The sequence below is a fragment of the Hydra viridissima genome, unplaced genomic scaffold, assembly GCF_058129835.1.
Source record: "Hydra viridissima isolate aposymbiotic clone 2 unplaced genomic scaffold, HvirCarnegie_v1 scaffold_17, whole genome shotgun sequence".
Classification (NCBI taxonomy): domain Eukaryota; kingdom Metazoa; phylum Cnidaria; class Hydrozoa; order Anthoathecata; family Hydridae; genus Hydra; species Hydra viridissima.
In genome coordinates, this window is record NW_028324316.1 from 2,907,321 (window position 1) to 2,927,806 (window position 20,486).

Here is a 20,486-nt window from a genome sequence, read left to right on the forward strand (position 1 = left end):
TACAAGCAGCAGTTAAATCGTTTTGCATTATAAAAACTATAATCAAATAGCGTTTTTAATTTTTTTGTCTCATCGTGTCGTGTTTGGAATGGAATAAGTAAATATGAACTGGGAATGGGAACAGTTTTACAGCTTTGGACATAAAGTATTAGATTGAAATAGATCATCTTTTCCATAATTTACTATTGCGATACCCAGGAACTTTTCATGTTCTGCACTTTCGTGTGTTAATTTAAGAATATTTGCCAGTTAATGAACATTACGTCCAAAACTTAGAGCTGCTTATGGTAATATGTATATACGGCCTGTCTTTCACTTTATTACGATCAAGCACGATTTAACAGGTCAGAAAAAATATGGAAAATAGTTTAATGGTTCTTGTCTGTTTTCTTTAAACTTTTTTCAAAATTATCTTTGTGAGTTTTTTACTAACCAATCAATCAATATTAAGCACCAAACCCTTTTTATCGCTGAGCTAAAAGAAATTTTTGCTTTCTTTGTTTATGATAAGTACTAGAGCATTTCAAACACTTTAAGCCCTATGTTATTTCTTTTTCTATTGGTTGACCAAAAAAAAAACTGGTACGACCAAATCATTGTTTATACCAGGAATTCCAAAGGGTCGTATTTATTATTACCCGTTGGAATTCCTTACTTCATCGTCTCATTCAAGAAAGTTAAATGGATTTTCACTGCTGAAAACATATACTGCGTGTATTTCAGAATATTGCGGAATATAGACTCATTTGTAAGAGATTTTTCGACATTCATCCTTCTTAAGAAGTAAAAAGAAAACTTTAGCAATACAGCATCAGTAATGTTTCTTCGTTTCATATAATGGAACAGCGTGGGACTTAAATATATTATTGAATGCAACACAATGTTAGGCATGATTTTGCAAATAGCATCACAAGAATACTCTTTTATTCTTACAACTATGATATAAATGTTATAGAAATGAAAAATTCGAAAAATGTATTTAATATATTAAATTTCTTTTGATACATATACTAATATAATTGAAAAATTCTTTAAAAAAATCTTAATCAATACTGCTACATGACACAAAATTTTTCATGATAAAATTTTATAGCAACTGACAATTTTTCCAGAGACCATAAAACTTTTTCCAAAGGAAAATAAAAAAAAAAAAAGAATGAAAGAAGAAAACGTAAAAATAAAATAAAAAGTAATCCAACAACAACAAAAAAAAAGATTTATAAAAATTCAATTAAAATTCAGGAAAATAATCTTAAAAAACACTTAATTACGTGAACAACTTTAGTGGTTTAAAATTCTCAAATTTCCAGAGACAATCTTGTTCTCAAGAATTGCTCCAGATGGAATATCGATACGCTCACCGTGATTGGCAATGATAATAACAGTACCCTAGTAAAAAAAAATCATTAAAAATTTTGGATTTGATGAATTTTAGGTTTAACTTTTTTTGTCTCGGACTGTGCGATACAACTTCACAAAAACTCTGGTAACCCAACCGTCAACCACTGCTACAATAGTGTGTACGCGTTTGCGACTGTTAGTTTGCAAACTGAAGTTGTTATTGTAAGAAATCGATTACAAGAGAATGATCACAGTAAAGTTATTATGCTAAGAAATTGATTAAAAGAGAAAAATCAAAAAAGAATAACAATGTTATGATCTAAAGCAAACATTTTGTAACTAAAATTTTATTAAGATATAGGCTTAAGGTAAATCAAGCGATAAAATGTCAACATGTTTAATTTAAATGACACGGGTCATGATCCATACCAACTTTAAGTGATTTCTGTAATCTACGATTTGACAAATTTTTGTAACTAAAATTTTATGAAATTATAGCTAGAGGTGAGCACATTGATAAAACTCCAAGATTTGCTGTTGAACTTACAGCTGCTATGGGCAAGTTTTTCTTAACAGCGTTAACTAACCACCTTTTCAATGCAATGGTTTATACTTTATATTAAGTTTGGGTTCAAACTCATTAACAAATATAAATTAACGGTTAGTGAGTTTGAATCCATGTTATTGATTAGTTCGATGTAGTGTTTTTAAGAAGTTCCGTAGCTTTTGTATTGATATTAAATGAGCACATGATAAAGAAGTGCATATAAAAATTGAATATGAGGTTAATTTGTGTTTATAGCTGTCATTTTCTAAAAGTAAATGTTGTGCTTCCTTGTAAATAATCATGCAACGTCAAACATGAAGATTTTGAAAACTTTTATTATTGTGGTAGTAGATTAAGCAGGGTGTGATATTGTAAACAACAAACTAAAATTTTTACACTCACTTTCAGAGTTACATTTCTTCCAAATGTGACATCACCAGCTACAGTTAAATGATCAAGCTCAAGGATGTCAGGAATCGTCTCAAAGCGATTTAAGTACTCCTTTACCTGTATTAAAAATGAATTTAATTTTAGATTAAACACATAAGCAATTTACTCATACTATCATTTGCATTTCGTTACTTTTGTTTTTGAGCTGGAGATATAGTGGTAGAAAAAAATTACATTTTATTCTCAGCAATTAATGCATTTTATTCTCGGTAATTGATGATATTTAACTTTTTTTATTTTTATAATGTTTAGTGTTAATTAATAATAAAATAGTGCTAATTTAGTGTTAAAATAAATAATAAAACAATTGACAACAGAAATAACTTCTTTTTTTTTTCGTTGCAAAAGGTATATTATTGCTTGATACATTAACTACAACAATATTTTGCTGTATGTCCTTTCTTTTTTTTAACTTCAATAAGTCTTTTGGGCATGCTGTTGACAAATTTTTGACATTATGATAACATGAAGAAAAACTACTTTTACTGATAATATAAATTAATTATTCGTGAAGCTAAAAAGTTTACCAGCAGCACCATTAAAAAAAACTTAAAGTTAAATATAACATCACGTACAATTAGAGGACTTTTAGTTGAAGGTAATTTATTTTCAAGATCACCTAGAAGTGTACCTTTATTCAAAAAACGACATATAAAAGCAGTAAAATTTGGTGGTGGAAGCATTATGGTATGAGGTTGTTTCTCGTAATGGTATTGGTTCTATTTATTTAGTAACAGACAATATCACAACTGTCATTTATGTTAATATACTTCAAGAAATGATGCTTCCGGATGCTGAGGATAACAGGCCGTTGCTCTAGATGTTTCAACAAGATAACAATCCAAAACATATATTTTAACTATTTGTTATGTAAACATTGAATTTTCTTGATTTTCCTCAATATAAACTCAAACTAACCATTTCTATATTTATTACTTTTTCCACTAAATTTTCAGTTACTTTAAACATAATTGTTAGTTACATAAGAAAAATGAAAAAGAACTTAATAATTTTTTTAAAGATATGTATAAACACTAAACATAAAAATAAAAAAAGTTATGTAAATTATCATCAATTGCTGAGAATAAAATGTATTTTTCTAAAGGTATAGGTCATGTATATATTATTTTTTCCACAGGTGTATTTCTATTTATTTGAATTGAAATTTGATTTTCACTGTAATCAATTTCTCTTTCACAATTTGAATCAAAATTGATGTTATAAAATGTAATGTTACTTTTGAAAACTTTTAAGAAATTCTTATAGCTAATAAAATACTCTTTCATACAAAAAAAAAATTTCATGCAGCTACTGGCTTTAATTGACAAGAGCACTCACAAAAGAAACTAGTGCAAAAAAAGAAGCACAAAAAATGCTGATTGAAAAATAAACACGCAATTTTAACAAACAGCATTCCAATAAAGACGTTAAAAAGATTTAAAGCAAGTCCAAGCTGACCTGAGTTAATATATTATGTTTAAACAAAGTTAATGGGAACTAGTATAAGTTTTCAAAAAAAGGTCTTATTTACCTACAATAAGATTTTACAGATTTACACAAATTCATCTAAAACTGAATTCACTTAGGAGAAAGATGACCTTGATTTGAAAGAAAATATCTGCGTGTTTTTGATGACTTTCATATAAGCTGGTTTGTAGAGCCAAGCCAGGAGTCATTTTTTTAATAAATCAAAAGTTTTTTTTAAACACTATAATTTGTAAGCCAAACTGGAGCCATGACATTTCTCTGGTAGCCAGAGCTGAAGGTGAGTCATGAAAAACAGTGGCAGCTTCACAAGCCTTTATATACATTTCATAATGAAAGGATATTGTAGAATATAAAGGATATTGTGATCTCATGTGATATGTGTATTTTTTTATTATTACCATTATGTGATATTATATGTATTTTCAAAGCATTTTACTAGTAGAATGCTTTGAAAATACACATATCACAAATGTGCCTTAATTTGACATGCACTTAAAATAAATTATTGTTAATAAAATTTAACAACCTTATTTATGTACCATTTGTGAGCATTTTTTTTTTGAGGCACTCCAGAGTTTGCAAAACATTATTTGAAACTTGTAATTTACAACTTTGTAAAAATAATTGCAAACAGAAAATAAATTTATTCAAAAAATCAGTGTTCAAACATTTACCTTTTGAAAACGTTCTCCAAGCTGCACAAGTGGTGTTGTCAAAAAGTTTCTCTTTGGATTCATTGTAAGAGTTCCATTACTCATGAGGTAAAGATTTGAAGTGATTAAGAGCAAATCAGAGCAAGTTTTTACAGGAAGAAATCGACTTCGAGGAACATTTACACCTTTGAAGTACATAAAGTAAGACTAATTCCACATCAAATCATAAAAAATAAGTTTTAGAAATTTTAAACCAAATATCCTCAGATTTTCTTTAAACTTCTTTGGCCATTGTTTTCTATAAAGTAAAGATTACACAAAAAAGTTTGCCCCAAAATGTTGAGCACTTCCAAGGATATTGGAGTTTTAATACTGCCTTGATTTCCAAAAATGACCTGATTTTCAAATTTTTTTAAAAATATTTTCCTTAATAAAATGAGTAATAACAAGGACAAATATCCATTTAGAATGTTTTTCTTTTTATGCAGAATTCAAAAAATGCACATGTAATGCTTAAAGGGTAATAAAATAATAAACATATAACTAAACTTCCAGGTCAAATATCTCAAAACACCCAGGTAAAAGTTTTTTAATTTTAATATATTTAGTTACTTATAATCTGGTCACAAAAAACCAAATAGGAAAAACAGTAGAAACTTATAGAAATATAATTTCAAAGGTTTCGAAACCATTTTCTTTAATATATTACAAAAAAAACTTGCAAATAGAATTCTGATTAAGTATTAAATTTGGTTCATAGACTCTTTAGAAGAAAAAAAAATCATGTTAGATTTTAGGAAGTCCTAAGTATTTGTGACAATTGTTTTATGGCTCAAAAATACATCCTTTATTGTTTTTACTTAACAATTTTTATTACAATTTTATCTTTTATTGTAATAAAAGATAAAATTGTAATAAAAATTGTTAAATAAAATAAATTTAATTTTATTACAATTTTAACACAAAAACTGACCAAGTGTGATAATGAAGTGTATTTTTTTTTTAATGTAAAAAAAATTTTTAATGTAATAAAAATTGTTAAATAAAATAAATTTAATTTTATTACAATTTTAACACAAAAACTGACCAAGTGTGATAATGAAGTGTATTTTTTTTTTAATGTAAAAAAAATTTTTAATGTAATAAAAATTGTTAAATAAAATAAATTTAATTTTATTACAATTTTAACACAAAAACTGACCAAGTGTGATAATGAAGTGTATTTTTTTTTTAATGTTGGTAATTATATAGTTTATAAAAAGTTCATTTGAACATTCATTTGAACATTATATCTTATTTTTATCTACATTATATCTACCAGTACATTACATAAATTTTACTAAAAAAGGAATCTGAAAAAGTAAGAACTATTTCTACTTTCAAGACTTTTTTTTTTTTACTAATAACAAAGTAGAAAAGAGAAATTATTTGAAGAAATGCTTGCTTCTTACTGTTCATATCATGTAATTTATTTTAGTTTATAAATTGAGATAAATTACGTGGCATGAACTGTGGGAAATTTAATATTATTGGCTTAAAAACAATAGAGGCATGCAAAGGCAAACCATATTTTATTGAAACTTTAAAAATTTAGGAAATGACAAGTTTCATATATATAAAATAAATATTTAGAGAAAAAAATTTAGTTATTTTAACTAACTAGATATCTTTTATTGATCTATGCCTGGAAAAAAAGATTACAAAAGCATTGGAAAACAATAAACAAAAAAAACTACTTTATGTAATTTAAAGAAACTATGTGTTTTGTAAAAAGACAGAAATCCAGACATTCAAATAAGTTACTCAAAATTTCCTTCATTTACATTAAATTGGCGCACTTTGCTAGGGGCCAATATTAAATGCTCTGTTTATATTAACACCCAAATCCAAAACTGCTAGTAGATCATTACATATTGGTGATATGTATAAATATTTATCTTTAAAAACTGATGGAAAACAAAAAAACACATGCTTGCACAGTGTGATGATTGCCCTGATAAAGAATTGCACACTACATACTTGTATGAGATTTTCAGATGAACATGATTTTGAAATAAACAATAATCAATGACAAATTACAGATCATGCACCATTATTGAAATTGATTGCAGATGTCCCAACATTCAGTGAACTTTTAGTTTTTTGCTTTGAAAAAATCATTCTTTTCTTGCCCACTTTCAATTACAATACAATAATCAACTAAAACAAAAAATTGGATCTATCAAGTTCATTATTGGTATTTTTGCTGAAAACTATGATTTCATAGTTCAAGATGAAATACAGAGCTACCACTGGAACACCCAACAATTTTCTTTACACGCATTAGTAATATACATTTATACATTAATAATATAAAGATGAGGAAGGTTTACTCAAACATACTCCTTACTGCTTTTTATCAAACAACATAACACACAGTGTAACCTTAGTTAAAAAAAATTTCAACTAATAATATTCACGTTAAAAGCAAAATTTCCCAATCTGTTTAAAATACATTTATTTACTAATGGTTGTGCAGGACAGTAAAGAAAACTGTGCAAGATTTTACAATCTTTACCAATTAGAGAATGAACTTGGTCTTAAAGCTGAATTGAACTTTTTACCATGTCCCTGGAAAGTCACTAAGCGATTGTATCCGTGGTTCTGTAAAAAGGTCAACATTGCAAGAAAGGTGTGAAACAACCATAGCAAAACCAAATACTCAACCCAAGTTTGAGTTTTGTATTGAGAAAATTAAAGGTGTTAACTTCACTTACAAGCAAAGATCAGGCTTACAATTGCAAGGTGAAGAACAATGAGAAAGGCAGCTTTCATTGGTTTATTGATCTTGGGGATAACAGGGCTTGGACAGACACTAACTACACAATAATCCACAAACTTAAAAAACAGAAAGTTGTATTTCAACTTGATACTGTCACTTAAGGAAGTTATGTAGCGACAGTCTATGATAATAATTGGTGGACCAGCATTGTAATTGAACTCGTCATTTCGAAAAGGACACAAGTCCGTTAATTAAAACTTTTCAGGATCAACAAAAAATATGTTTCTTATCAAAAAAAGTCTACGGTGCTTATAAAACTAAATATAGGAGTAGATAAATAAAAAAACATAGAGAGTTTTTGTGAACTTTATATTTATTAAAAAAAATAAAAAAATAAATAAAATGGCTCAAAAAAGTGAAATTCGAAAAAAGTGTGACTTGTGCCCTTTTCGAAATGACAGGTTCAATTGTAATCAACCAAGAAGCAGGTGATGCTTAAGTTTCTCCAACCAAAAGGATAATCTGCATGAAAATTGGGTCATTTTAGGAAACAGGGTCAATATTAAAATTACAGTATCTTGAAAACCAGTCAACATTTTTGGTTAAAATTTTGCATATGTTTTCTCATAAATAGGAATTGTCCAAATATGAAATAAAAACACAGATACATGGTCCAATTGACTGAGTGATTTGATATGGAACTACCCATAACTTAAAATTACACTAACTTTAAAATTAAGTAAAATATTAATGACTTATAATTTCTGCTTTTTTTATTGTTCTCTAATTTCTAATTTTTGATATAAATTTTGCAACTGCATTCTATTCTAAACTAAGTATGACAATAAAATACTACACTGAATATTGGTCTATGAGGTAGTAATTTAAAGTCATAACTCTATTTTGTAAAGAAATTACCGGAGAAAAAAACAAGACACATAAAAACAAATTTAATACCAATAGCTCTGTTGAAACATTTAATGGCAGCACCAATAGCAGTTTCAATTTGTATTATCTTTTCACCATTATCTAATTGCTAAAAGTATATATAAAAAAAGTTAACAGGACAGTTAAACAGAACAGAAACAAAACAGAACAGTTAAAAGTAAATTATTAGTAGGATGTTAACAGCGTTAATACTTAAGATCACATTACAAACCTGATTTAAACTTTTGCAAATAAACAGTTTATGCACTTACTTTATGGTTAATTATGAGTTCCAAGTGTAATGTATTTTCCACAACAGCTTGTTTAATAGCATCTAGCTTAATCCATAAGTTGTTTGTATTGAAAATTCTAGAGATAACGCCATAAAAAAAATCTTTTCCAAATGCAGTAGAAAAAAAGCTTGTTAATATAGTTAAAACAATTCATAGATTGTAAAATTATTTGAATATGCTTCTAATTCCAGTTTTTTAAGAAGCGATGGAAGATAATTTCTAATGAAAGAAAAATAAAAAACCTGAATTTTGAAACAGCTTTGAAATCTTCAACCTAAAAAGATCCATATATATATATATATACATATCTAACATAAAATTTACAAAATATAAAGATGAAAAAAATAAAGTCAACTTATAACACTATTTGGAGTAAAAAAATAACATACATGTTGTTTGGGTACTTGAGCAATCTCCAATAATCTCAACTTATTGTCTACTTCAATTAGTGTGCCACCCTAAGACCAAAACAAGATTTTTACAAAATACCAATCATCTGTACTAAAACAATTTTTAAACACAAGTAAACAAAAGTATAACTTAAAAATTTAAAAAAAAGAAAAATCTAATGCACAAAATACTTATTAATGCAAACTAAATGTTGTTTTTAATTAATGTTATCTTGATTTCATAGAATGATATTGGACATTGCAACTTATTTTTAAGAGTTATCTTCACCTTCACATCAGCTCTTGTTTTATCTGTCACTTCCATAACAAAATCACACTTCTCTTCTTCTTGAAGTGAAAGTAGATAATTCAAAATGGCTGTAAATGGTTAAGAAGTTTTTAAACTTTAGACTGCAGTAATAACTTAACCATAAAAATATGAAATATTGTGAAGTTGATTTATTTTATCAAATTAATTTAGATCAAATTAATTAGAAAAAGATACAAATGTCAACAGTCGCTCCAAGGTTATCTATATTTGAAACAAATAAATATTCTTTTCCTTCTGCAATAAATTGCTCCAGAAGTCCAGAATTAAAAAATGCTTGATACATATCACCATGGCCAGGAGGATACCAACTAAATATCAATATTCACAACTCCTAAGCAATGTATGTTCAGCAAGTTCTACATAAAATAATTTCCAAACTTAAGGTTTGTTTTAACAACACCTTATTGATAAAAACTTATAAGCAATCTTAAGGCAGAAATTTCAGTTGTTTTTTTTTCACTTTTTTTTCACTTTTTTTTTTTTTTTTTTACATTAAGATCTCTTTTTAATTTTTAAAATTATATACATATATATATAAACATATATACAAACAAACATATATACAAACAAATTAACCACTCAGGTTGAACATATGATAAAATGGACAGAAAGATATTTTTAAAATAAACCTTTCTAGTTCAGCATTTGTGATGGACTTTGTGACAATTCGTAAAGACTCTTTATAAATTCGAGGGTACTGACTTTGTTGAAAACAATGTAGTTGAACATTTACATGTATATACTTTCGTAAAAGTTTCTTTGTATCTTCATGAGTGTTGAAGGAATTCAATAAAACCAATGGTATGTTTGACCCATACTTTTTATTCAGGTACTAAAAAATGATGCTAGTTCAAACCATGCCATACTATTGCCACAAAATAATAACTAAGAGTTAGTGAAAAGTTTAATTTGTAGAATCTAGAAGATTTACCTCAATTTGTTGGACTTGCATATCTAAGAAAGTGAATTCATTTCGAACGGTTATAACACTCTTTGGTCCAGTGCATCCCATACTTGTACCAAGACCACCATTAAGTTTTACAACAATAAGTTTATCTAGTAATCTTTTCACATCTGTAGGTGATTTTAACTTGATTTCGTCATAGGTTTTCATCTACATAAGCAATTGATATTTCAATATTTACTAAATTTTTTGTTTTTTCCAAACTTTTATATTTGATAAACATACAAGTAACAAAAAAATTACATAGATTTCATTTATGACCATCTATGAATTACAGCCTAATTTAATGGAATAAGCTTACATAGAGAGGTTTAAAACTAAGGGCTAAAGGTGAGCCACTTATATTTAACATTATAAAACTTATTTAATTATTATTCTAGCTGGTGAAAAACATTTGTAAAAAAGTTTATTTGATAAAAATTGTGTTTGTGAATTTGCAACACAGCAACTGTCATTGTAAATATTCTGTTTAAAGAAAATTTTTATGCCTTAAGTTACTAAATACTTTTTGCTTTATTGATTAGAATTATGTATAACAGAAAAGTGATTGTATAAGCAGGCATACAGAAAAGTGATTATATATATATATATATATATATATATATATATATATATATATATATATATATATATATATATGTATGTATGTATGTATGTATGTATGTATGTATGTATGTATGTATGTATGTATGTATGTATGTATGTATGTATGTATGTATGTATGTATGTATGTATGTATGTATGTATGTATGTATGTATGTATGTATGTATGTATGTATGTATGTATATGTATATACCAGTTCCTTTGGTGGAGGTGAAATCCTATCCCAGTCCAAAGGAGGTTCATCATCATCCACCATTCGAGAAAACAACTGCTTAAAACCATCCAAATTTTTTTTCATCTCCTAAAGTAAAATTAAACTGACTTCTCATATGTTAGCATTATCTAAGTTTGCAAGTATTTCAACTAATAAGAACAGATTAGTCACTTACATCAAACTTTTCCTTTGGACATGTGTCCAGGAGTGAATTGATATCATACAAACAGCCATCTTTAGCTTCCTTTTTTGCAAGATTACTGAAGTTGTAAGAATCCTAAAAAATATTTCTTGGATAAAAAACTGGGTTTGCATACATACATACATACATACATACATACATACATACATACATACATACATACATACATACATACATACATACATACATACATACATACATACATACATACATACATATAGTATAATGTATTAGTGTAATGAATAAGCTATTAAGTTCTTTCAATATGCAGATTTATTACACTGTATGTATGATAAATTATATTGGACATTGTAACTAGCTTAACTTGCATAATGCTTTGGTATTGTTTTTAGATGCAAGATTAACTAAAAGTTAATCTGCTTTTTCTATTTGAGAATTAGAGATTTCTGGGCTACATTTATTCATCTTTAATTGTAGAATTGTTAGATTGTTAAGAAGTATTTGTTGATTATTTTAAAAACTTTATCAAACCTTAAGAAAAAAGTTGTTTTACAATAACTAATAATTTAACATTGATTATCAATAACTGATATCATTTAATAAATGTCTTCATTGCATCAGTTATATGTGCATTCATGCAATAAGTTTCTTAAAATGTTTAACTTTGTTAATTTGAAAAATTATTTTTATTGATTTACTGATCAAATTTATTCATGTTAAAATATCATTATTTCTAAACTTACAACAATCATTTATTACGTAATCGGTGAACTGCAGTTAATTATTAACTAATAATTGATTAATGCATATTAATGAAATTAGCTTTAATTATTGCAGATTAATTGATACAAATGTATTTAAACCTATATTATTAAATGCATAATATATTGTTATCTGAGAATTATTTTAAAAATTTAATTTGTGTTTCATTTTGTGAAGACAAACACTAGTATTCTAGTTCTAGAAGCGTAGGAGTTGGCGAATCGAAATTATTGATACAGTGAGCTTTAAATCAGTTTATACTTTTCGTGAATAACTTTTTAGTAAGCTAAAGTTACTTACATGTCGTACTTTTTCTTGAGACATTTGAGTTGCAGGCTGAGTCTTGAAAAATGGGTAATTTAACCTTGATAGTATTGCTTTGCTTTTAACTTAATAATTTCTCAATAAGAAATCCCCGTAGAATAATTTGTACCGCAAAACACAAAGTATTTTAGTTTTAAGGTTTATTTTGTAAACAGAGGGTTCATTTAAAAAAAAAACCATAAAACAAAAGACCGTCTGGTTTCTATAATTTTAAAAAAGTGTAAACTGAAATAATCTTAAAAAAAAAATTAAAAGATGTTTAAATGATTTGGTTATTTATAGAATAACGATTATCAAAGTACTTCTACAAATTTCTATTATTAAATATTGATTGCATAATTTCTCTTTTCTTTTTCATGTTGATTTTATATAATAGAAACCAAGCAAAGTATGCCTAACCAAACTAAGTGCACTTCGTAAATTTGTAAATTGCGCGGTCACTCAAGCGACATCTAAACCTCCACCACACCCTTTCCTTTCCTATTACTAATCAAGCAATCAAAAATACTTTTGAACCCAAAAAAAAAAAAACCTTGGTCTGCAGCAAATATATATATATATATATATATATATAATTTTACAAATTATATAGAAATCTACCATGCTTAATATATTAGAGAATAAGAGTCAAAACTGTGCAAAATAGTGACCATTGTAAATTTGAAATTAAATGACTATAAGTAACGCATTTTTTAAAGATGGAGAGCTAATATATGCGTTTCGACTATTTAAAAAGCTCAATCGAAAACGAATTGTAAAATTTAATTTGTATTGCAATAGGTTACGGTGGAACATATGACAATTGGTAGAATGATTTTTGATATTCACAGCGCTGACTCAGCGCTAAATATGGTAGAATGTTTGGAATATAACTCCATTTAAGACAAAAGTATAACGTTTTTTGTTTACTGCTGGTTTTCCGACTCTTGATTCATAAGGAAATTTGAAAGATTAACAGCTTTTATAAACTGTTTTTAATTCTTTAGCTATCTATCAATGTGGTGAATTTGCTGTGACGATTAAGTGAAGGAAGTTTAAATGTAAATATACGTGTGTTTTGTTCCCTTCGAAAAATATTTTGACAAAAGAATTCCAGTAAGGCTAAAGATGCATTTCAACCTGAACAATATACAATTAATTTTCAGACTGTAATTCCGTTGCGAATATTGCTAGAACGTTTAATGACGTTACGAAATTAATAGTTTTGATAGTTATTACAAAAATAACTCTAAATATGTGTTAATTGTAAATACGTGTTGGTTTTTATGACGTTTTTGAGGAATATTGTCTGGTGTAAAAAAGGAGAAAATTTGTAAAGGTTTTTGTTCGATTTCTAAAAGTTTTTTTGTATTTGATTTGTAAAGGTTTTTTTGTTTGAATAGAATATTGTTAATTCATTGATGTGTCATAAGAAAACTACATAGTCCAATGATGAAACAAAAAAAAAAATTAATCTGCTTATCGGGGCATAAAAAACATCAGAAAAAGTAAAAATGGAATTCCCCTTTTATTTACCCACATCAATCCTTACCTAAAGAGGACACTTGAATAAACGAGAATGGTAAAAGATTCCCTGATGTTATATAAAAATTCCGGCGCCCATCTAGATCATGTTTCAAGAAGTTCTTCGGGATGTATGGGCTGAACAAGTAAAACAATTTTAACCGAGGCTTCGAAATTATGGAAGAAAAGTAGAGATTCATAGAGATCATAAAATAACTGCAGACTATTGCTGGAATTTAAAGCAAGAAAATTGTCTAATCACTAGTTTTTGGAAGTTTGTTTTTTTTGCAGCCTCGTTTTAGAGTTGAACTATCTTTAACATACAAAAATGATCTATTGTTGAAGATTTCGAGTTGCAAAAATGTATTCAGTAGATCTAGCGAGTTTGAAAAAAAGGCTGAAGATCTTGAGATGTTACTTATTTAGCATGTACAGATACTTTTACCTATTTTTATGTAAAAAAAAAATTGTTATTTATACTGAGGAAAATAAATCTGATAAAGGAAAAGCAGTCTGCTTTTTATTTTCAGCGCTCTCATTTTTACCAGAAACAATTCCAACCTTCTTAATAACTTTGCAAATAACTTTCTTAACAACTTTCTTGATGTTCTGGATAAAGTTCAGAAAAATATTCTAAATAACTTTCTTGGTAAATTTTTTTGATAATTTTTTCAGTGAGCAAGAAAATAACAAGTTTTCTACATTCGTGATTAATTTTTTTTTATCAGAAAATGTCTTTAGAAAATAAAAAAAAAAAAGAAAAAAAGAAAAGCCTCAACAAACGGGGGTAAAAAATTGAGCGAAACTTGGGGTTTGTGTAAGTCCACGATGATTTTTTAAAAAAGTAAAATCTTTTCAAATTTGTCAAATCCGCTCGAACAATTTGGAAAAATTCATGCTCACATATTTCAAATCTCCTCTTATTTCATAATGCGCTTCATTTCTATGGCTCTTCGACAGAGCACAAAAGTAGTTGCAAAATAAGGTAACAGTACCGTATGAATAAACGTTATCTAACAATTTTGTCTGTATGAAAAAATAAGGTAACAGCTCTGTTTTTATTAAAAAAATCAATTACAAAAATAATGCAAAAGTTCACAGGTGGAAAAAAAAGTGTCACGGACTTACATTTCAAAAAAATGACACCACTTTTGCTCTTGATAATCCACTGGCCAAGTGAAGGGAATTCGGTAGTTATATATTAATCTTATTTAGTTTAGTATTAAACGTCAAAAGTATGTAAAAGAAAAGAAATGAAAAGGCTTAGACGGAGAGAAAACGACATTTTCAGTAGCTGTCCACAAAAAAAGAACGTCACAAGAACTATTGTTTTTACATTCATATTACCAATTACTAATCCAAATCATAAATTCTATTCATGCCTGTTTGTACATTAATCTGGTTTTAGATGAAAACAGAAAAGTATTTCTCAAATGATGCTTGAGCAGGAATGAAGAAGAAAACGTAAATCTCAATCATGTTGGATAGCAAACCATTAAATCTATCAGGAGCATACAAGTCAGCATCCTAAAAAATGCTCACACCGCTGGTCAATTTTTGTTATATATTTGTGCAAATAGTAAAAAATCTTCATTGATTTAAAAAACTCAATTTTTAGAACTGACTAAATTAAGATAATATCAGTTTGGCCAACCACTTTCAAAAAGTAAACCTGATGCAATTTATGCAAACTTTTTTTTTTAAATTTTTTGTGCGAATGTTATAGACAAACTCATAGGATAATATTGAAAAAACAGGTTTCAATAAGTATCCTTTAGTCAGCTCCTTAAAAATGTAAAAAAAAAAATTTTTAAAGTCAATCCTTGCAAAAGTTTCAAAAAAATTCTTGCACAAAATAAAATTTTCTGACATTCAATCATTTTGCTGAACTAAAAATAAATCCCTGACTTTATTCCAATTTCCAGTTTGGTGGAAGCATAACTAATTGAATTTGACAGCCAAAAATATGACAGACTTTAAAGTTATGATACTATTATTAGCAAAAACATAAATGCAGATCAATAGCACAGAAAAAGGATTTACAAAGAAACACACCAAATTATACTACATTATTATACTGTAATATGTTTAAATAATAGTTACACTTTTAAAAAGAAAAAGAAAAAATATTTCAGTTTAATTTAACAAGATCCTTTAACTTTCCATTCTCATGCAGCTCTTTCAAATCAGTTCCTCCACCAATAAACTTGCGACCAATAAATACTCTTGGAACCTTAAAAAAAACTTATAAAAATAAACACTGAAGAGAGAGGGAAAATTACAAATACCCGCTAAAAATCATAAACTTGATTTTGCAGAACCTGTTTCTGCAAAAACTCAAAATTTTTAATTAAGTTGCAACTATACATACAGTGCGTGCACCAGTCATCTCCAGCAATACATCTTGAATATCATCGCAATCATCTCTATTGTCTAGCTCAATGACAGCGTAGACTGCATTGACTGCATCAAGTGCTTTTTTTGCCATTTTACAATATGGACAAAATGTCATTGAAAAAACCACAATGAAATTGGAATCAATATGTTCTTTAACAAAAACTTCAGCTTCAGTACGTCCCATTTTTTATCCTTAAATATTACTACAGGTAATAAACAAAATATTAAAGCCTAAATATTATGCCTCTCTTTATCTCTTTTTATATATATATATATGTATGTATGTATGTATGTATGTATGTATGTATGTATGTATGTATGTATGTATGTATGTATGTATGTATGTATGTATGTATGTATGTATGTATATATGTATGTATGTATGTATGTATGTATGTATGTACGTATGTATGTATGTATTTATGTATATATATATGATATATATGATATATATGATATATAGGGATGATTTCTGTTAGGTATGAAACTGTTGTATTTTCTTCATTTTACATACATATTTAGATACACAACATAAACATATGTAGCAGATCAAAATAGTGCACACAATTATAAATCCAGATCAATAAAATAAGTTTTTAATAAAAAAAAAAGAGATTTAGAAAGAGACAATAATTATACTGTAATATTAGTTTAATAAAAATATTATTGTTACAATTTTAATAGTCAACTGATGCAACATTTTAGTTTAATTTAACAAGTTCCTTTAATTTCCCATTCTCCTGCAGCTCTTTCAGATCAGTTCCTCCACCAATAAACTTGTGGTCTATAAACACTCTGGGGACCTTGTAAAAAAAAAAAGAAAAGAAATGTCAACACTTAAGTGAAACTAAAATTTTAACAACCAAACAAAATCTCAAATTCATATTATACTTATTTCTGTTAAAAAATGAACCACAGCTATACTTACAGTGCGTCCACCAGTCATTTCCAGCAATACATCTTGAATATCACTACAATCATCTCTATTTTCTAGCTCAATGACAGTGTAGACAGCATTGACTGCATCAAGTGCTTCTTTTGCCATTGTACAATATGGACAATATGTTTTTGAGAAGACAACAATAAAATTTGAATTAATTTGTTCTTTAACAAAGTTTTCAGCTTCAGCACGCCCCATTATTTTATATAAACTTTTTACTATTTATAAACCATATATGTAATATACTTCAGAACATTAATCAGAATTTTATCCGGGTTAATATTCTGAAGTACATTTATGATTGACAAAGTACGATTGGTAAATTTCCCTAACGCCTTCCCCAGCTGGTGCAAATCTCCCTTACCCCTTACACAGCTTGCGCAATAATGCATATTTATTTAAAGAGAAAAATACAGATAATACTGATGTATACTTTTATATATTAAATAAAGATTTTCCTAAAGTACAATAGAAGCAAACAATACCAGATAGCAACGAGGGGCATAAATAAGTCTATGAGTACAATGTAAACTAAAACCACGCTAAAAAACTGCCAAAAACACCGCATGTGTCGTATTAAAAGGTGTTTTTTAACTGGCGGCCATTTTGATAGCTGTCAAGTGATTTATGTTTAGTTTGGCATTTCAGCATGAATAGACTGACGCCTGAACAACGATGTGGTTTCAACAAGACGGTGCAACTTGTCACACAGCTCATACCACAATTGGTTTATTGAAGAAAACGTTTGGTAACCTCTTAGTTACGGATCCGTGAATCTACCTCCAAGATTTAACACTACAAGACTATTTTCTGTGGGGATGTGTGAAGGCGCTAGTCTACGCTGGTAAGCCTGAAACGATAGACCACTTGGAAGACAACATTCGCCGCGTTATTGCCGATATACAACTACAAATATTGGAAAAAGTTATCGAAAATTGGACCTCCAGATTTGACTTCGTCAGAGCTAGCCATGGCGGTCATATGCCAGAAATCATATTTAAATTATAATTCCAAAAGATTATCTTTCGAATAAAGTCATTTTCATCTTAATTTAAAAAAATTTATCTTTGTTTCATTCCATTTCAAAGTTCTATAACTCTAAAAAAAACATCCTTTATAACGCTTTCAAAAAGTAAAAATAGCAAAAGAAAATCCAGAAAAAAACATGCCATAAACTATCCACATTCTTATTAATAGTCCACAGTGTCATCGGGAACAAATTTAATCAACTTTTTGATCCGAGAAAACGTTTGATATAAATTTTAAAACCATTCATAACTGTCAGTGAAAAAATTTGAAATTTAAAAAATTGATTTTTTTTTTCTTTTCTTTTCTTTCTATTGATTTTCTTACCTTGTTTCAATTTTTAAACGTGTTATCTTTGTAATAAATCATCCTCAATAATAATAGAGCAAAGTTTGATTTTATCAAAATACTAAAACCAAGCTAAAACGATGTTTAAGAATTCTATTCCAACCAACTCTTCAACGATGGTGCTGCCACAAAACTTGTCAACAGTTGAAAAACGTTATTCAACCTACTTCTCCATCATTGGCTGTAGGCTCCCTCATTTCTACAAAAAAGAAATATTGCTGGAGGTTGCTCAAAAAGAGTAGCAGCACCTGTGATCTCAAACAAGGTCCCTTCTCCTCTTGGTATACTCAGGCTTAGTCAAGGTCAAGGACTTTCTCTTCTTGTAATTTAAGGTATATTAGTAGATGTAAAATGCGGGTTCTGGCTCATTGATACCGTTATATATTGGGGGGTTTGACTATTTTTGCAAGATGACGGTTTTTTAAGTTCTTATCATAGTTTTCTAAGAAGTATAAAAATAATGATTTTATTTCTATATTTGTTAAGATGTCGACTTCTTTCTGTTGACTTACCTTTTTATTCAAAAAATTTCTTACCGTTCATGTAATTGGATTTAAAATTAATTTCTTCTTATTTAAAAAATGTTTTTAGCGAGAACAAAGCATGCAGGTGAAGTGAAAGCGTTGTTTGATCTTTTGTTCAATAACATGAGGATGGTGTGTTTGCGAATAAGTAAAGAAGGGATAAGTGTGAGAACAAAAACAACGATAAATTTAATGTTTGAAGTGGATCTTTTTGCAGATCGTTTTGAGGAGTACGTGTTTGATTTTGAGGAATCGTTGCATGTGGGTGTTGAGAGTTATGTGAGTAAGGTGTTTAAAACGGTGAAAAGTGGTAGCGAGTTGACTTCGCCGTGAGATCTTTAGACCAGTTTGCGTATAATATTAAGGTGACGACGGAAAGCGTTCAAAACGTGAGTTTGAGTGAGCGTTATTCTTTTTGGTCAAAGAGAAGAGTTTCGGCTAGTAGGTTTAGTGATATGTGTAAGATGATAAAGCCGACATCGGAATTTAGAGTGTTTTTAGAGAAAGGGGTGTTGATATTTTCAATGGAGACAAGCGGTGTATTTTGTGAGAGTCTTAAGTTTGGAGAAGAGAGTGATGATAAGAAACTTGATTTGGTGCGTAAGTCTGATCAGCTGTATCGGGTTTCAAAAATCGTTTCTTTTTCGAGCGTGTTGGATGTGTATGTGGGAGAGACGTTGATGATTTCGTCTACAGGAGAAATAGGAATGATGAAAGTGTATTTTCTATGATTTTTTATTCTTGTTGAATAAAAAATTTTGGTTAAATCATTTTATGATTCATGGAAAATCTGCGATTTTTTAGTTTCTTTGAAACCGTGGAAATTCTTCGAATTTTTAGAGAATGGAGCCTAAAATGGGTATGCTATTGAAGGGTGAATTGGGGCCGAGAAGTAAACCAAGTCCGGAGAATTTTTCTTCTTCTCCAGAGCCAATACGATCGTATGCTTTTTTATTTTTAATGTAAAGCCCATCGCCTTGAGTATTTTCAGCCCAATGGTTTAGGTATATACCGGATCCTAATCTGGATATTATATATAGGGAAGTGCCGGTTCTGGCTCATTGATACTTTTCCATACTTTTCCTATACTTAAGGATACTAACATTGATGCGTTGGTTAACATTTCATATCGTGTTCTGGGACAAAAAAACCTTTCCTATACTTAAGGGTGCTAACGTTGATCGTTTTTCATGTTGTGTTTTTAGCGCATTAACCCTTTCCTATACTTAAAAGGTGCCTTTAAAAAGCATCATCTAATATATTTTTCATGAAGAAGTATAAAAAATAATCATGTTATTTGTATACCTAAAGTGTTGTTCTTCAAGATGTCGTGTTAAACTTGGTTTATTAAGCAAGATTCCTGAGCAGGTCTTGTTTTGTAGTGACCGATAGCCAAGGTTCTGTGAGTGCTATCATTTAATAGGATCCTCTTATCATCTTTTGAGCTGAGTGCTATCATTTAATAGGATTCTTTTGTTGGCTTGTTATTCTTAAAAACGTTCTTTTTAAGAATGTTACCACAAGGTGTTAACAATGT

At 28.3% G+C, this 20,486-nt stretch overlaps 3 protein-coding genes across 3 annotated transcripts; all 3 read right to left on the bottom strand.

Moving 5' to 3' along the window:
• Positions 1–958: 958 nt before the first annotated feature.
• Positions 959–12,364, bottom strand: LOC145182658 (UTP--glucose-1-phosphate uridylyltransferase-like). Its single transcript, XM_090074666.1, has 14 exons — positions 12,188–12,364; positions 11,138–11,239; positions 10,942–11,049; positions 10,112–10,294; positions 9,810–10,012; positions 9,355–9,488; positions 9,139–9,227; positions 8,850–8,918; positions 8,703–8,734; positions 8,440–8,536; positions 8,198–8,276; positions 4,501–4,664; positions 2,291–2,395; positions 959–1,389 (listed from the first exon to the last, which is right to left on the bottom strand). Exons 1-14 carry the CDS (start codon positions 12,209–12,211, stop codon positions 1,282–1,284), a joined length of 1,497 nt encoding a protein of 498 aa, XP_089930792.1. The 5' UTR covers positions 12,212–12,364; the 3' UTR covers positions 959–1,281.
• Positions 12,365–15,773: 3,409 nt separating this feature from the next.
• LOC149877089 (uncharacterized) lies at positions 15,774–16,339 on the bottom strand. The gene is made up of 2 exons (XM_090074836.1): positions 16,086–16,339; positions 15,774–15,947 (listed from the first exon to the last, which is right to left on the bottom strand). Exons 1-2 carry the CDS (start codon positions 16,293–16,295, stop codon positions 15,846–15,848), a joined length of 312 nt encoding a protein of 103 aa, XP_089930962.1. The 5' UTR covers positions 16,296–16,339; the 3' UTR covers positions 15,774–15,845.
• Positions 16,340–16,734: 395 nt separating this feature from the next.
• Positions 16,735–17,304, bottom strand: LOC145183059 (glutaredoxin-2, mitochondrial-like). Its single transcript, XM_090074834.1, has 2 exons — positions 17,040–17,304; positions 16,735–16,914 (listed from the first exon to the last, which is right to left on the bottom strand). Exons 1-2 carry the CDS (start codon positions 17,247–17,249, stop codon positions 16,813–16,815), a joined length of 312 nt encoding a protein of 103 aa, XP_089930960.1. The 5' UTR covers positions 17,250–17,304; the 3' UTR covers positions 16,735–16,812.
• Between the last annotated feature and the right edge of the window lie 3,182 nt (positions 17,305–20,486).

Excerpts from the sequence above, each read along its gene's own strand:
- LOC145182658 (XM_090074666.1), bottom strand. The coding sequence starts at position 12,211 with ATGTCTCAAGAAAAAGTACGACAT. Across the intron at positions 8,919-9,138 it reads AAACAAGAGCTGATGTGAAG|GGTGGCACACTAATTGAAGT; the intron begins GTGAAGATAACT and ends TTTTGGTCTTAG. Across the intron at positions 2,396-4,500 it reads TTGGAGAACGTTTTCAAAAG|GTAAAGGAGTACTTAAATCG; the intron begins GTAAATGTTTGA and ends TTTTTAATACAG.
- LOC149877089 (XM_090074836.1), bottom strand. The coding sequence starts at position 16,295 with ATGGGACGTACTGAAGCTGAAGTTTTTGTTAAAGAACATATTGATTCC. Across the intron at positions 15,948-16,085 it reads AGATGACTGGTGCACGCACT|GTTCCAAGAGTATTTATTGG; the intron begins GTATGTATAGTT and ends GTTTTTTTTAAG.
- LOC145183059 (XM_090074834.1), bottom strand. The coding sequence starts at position 17,249 with ATGGGGCGTGCTGAAGCTGAAAACTTTGTTAAAGAACAAATTAATTCA. Across the intron at positions 16,915-17,039 it reads AAATGACTGGTGGACGCACT|GTCCCCAGAGTGTTTATAGA; the intron begins GTAAGTATAGCT and ends TTTTTTTACAAG.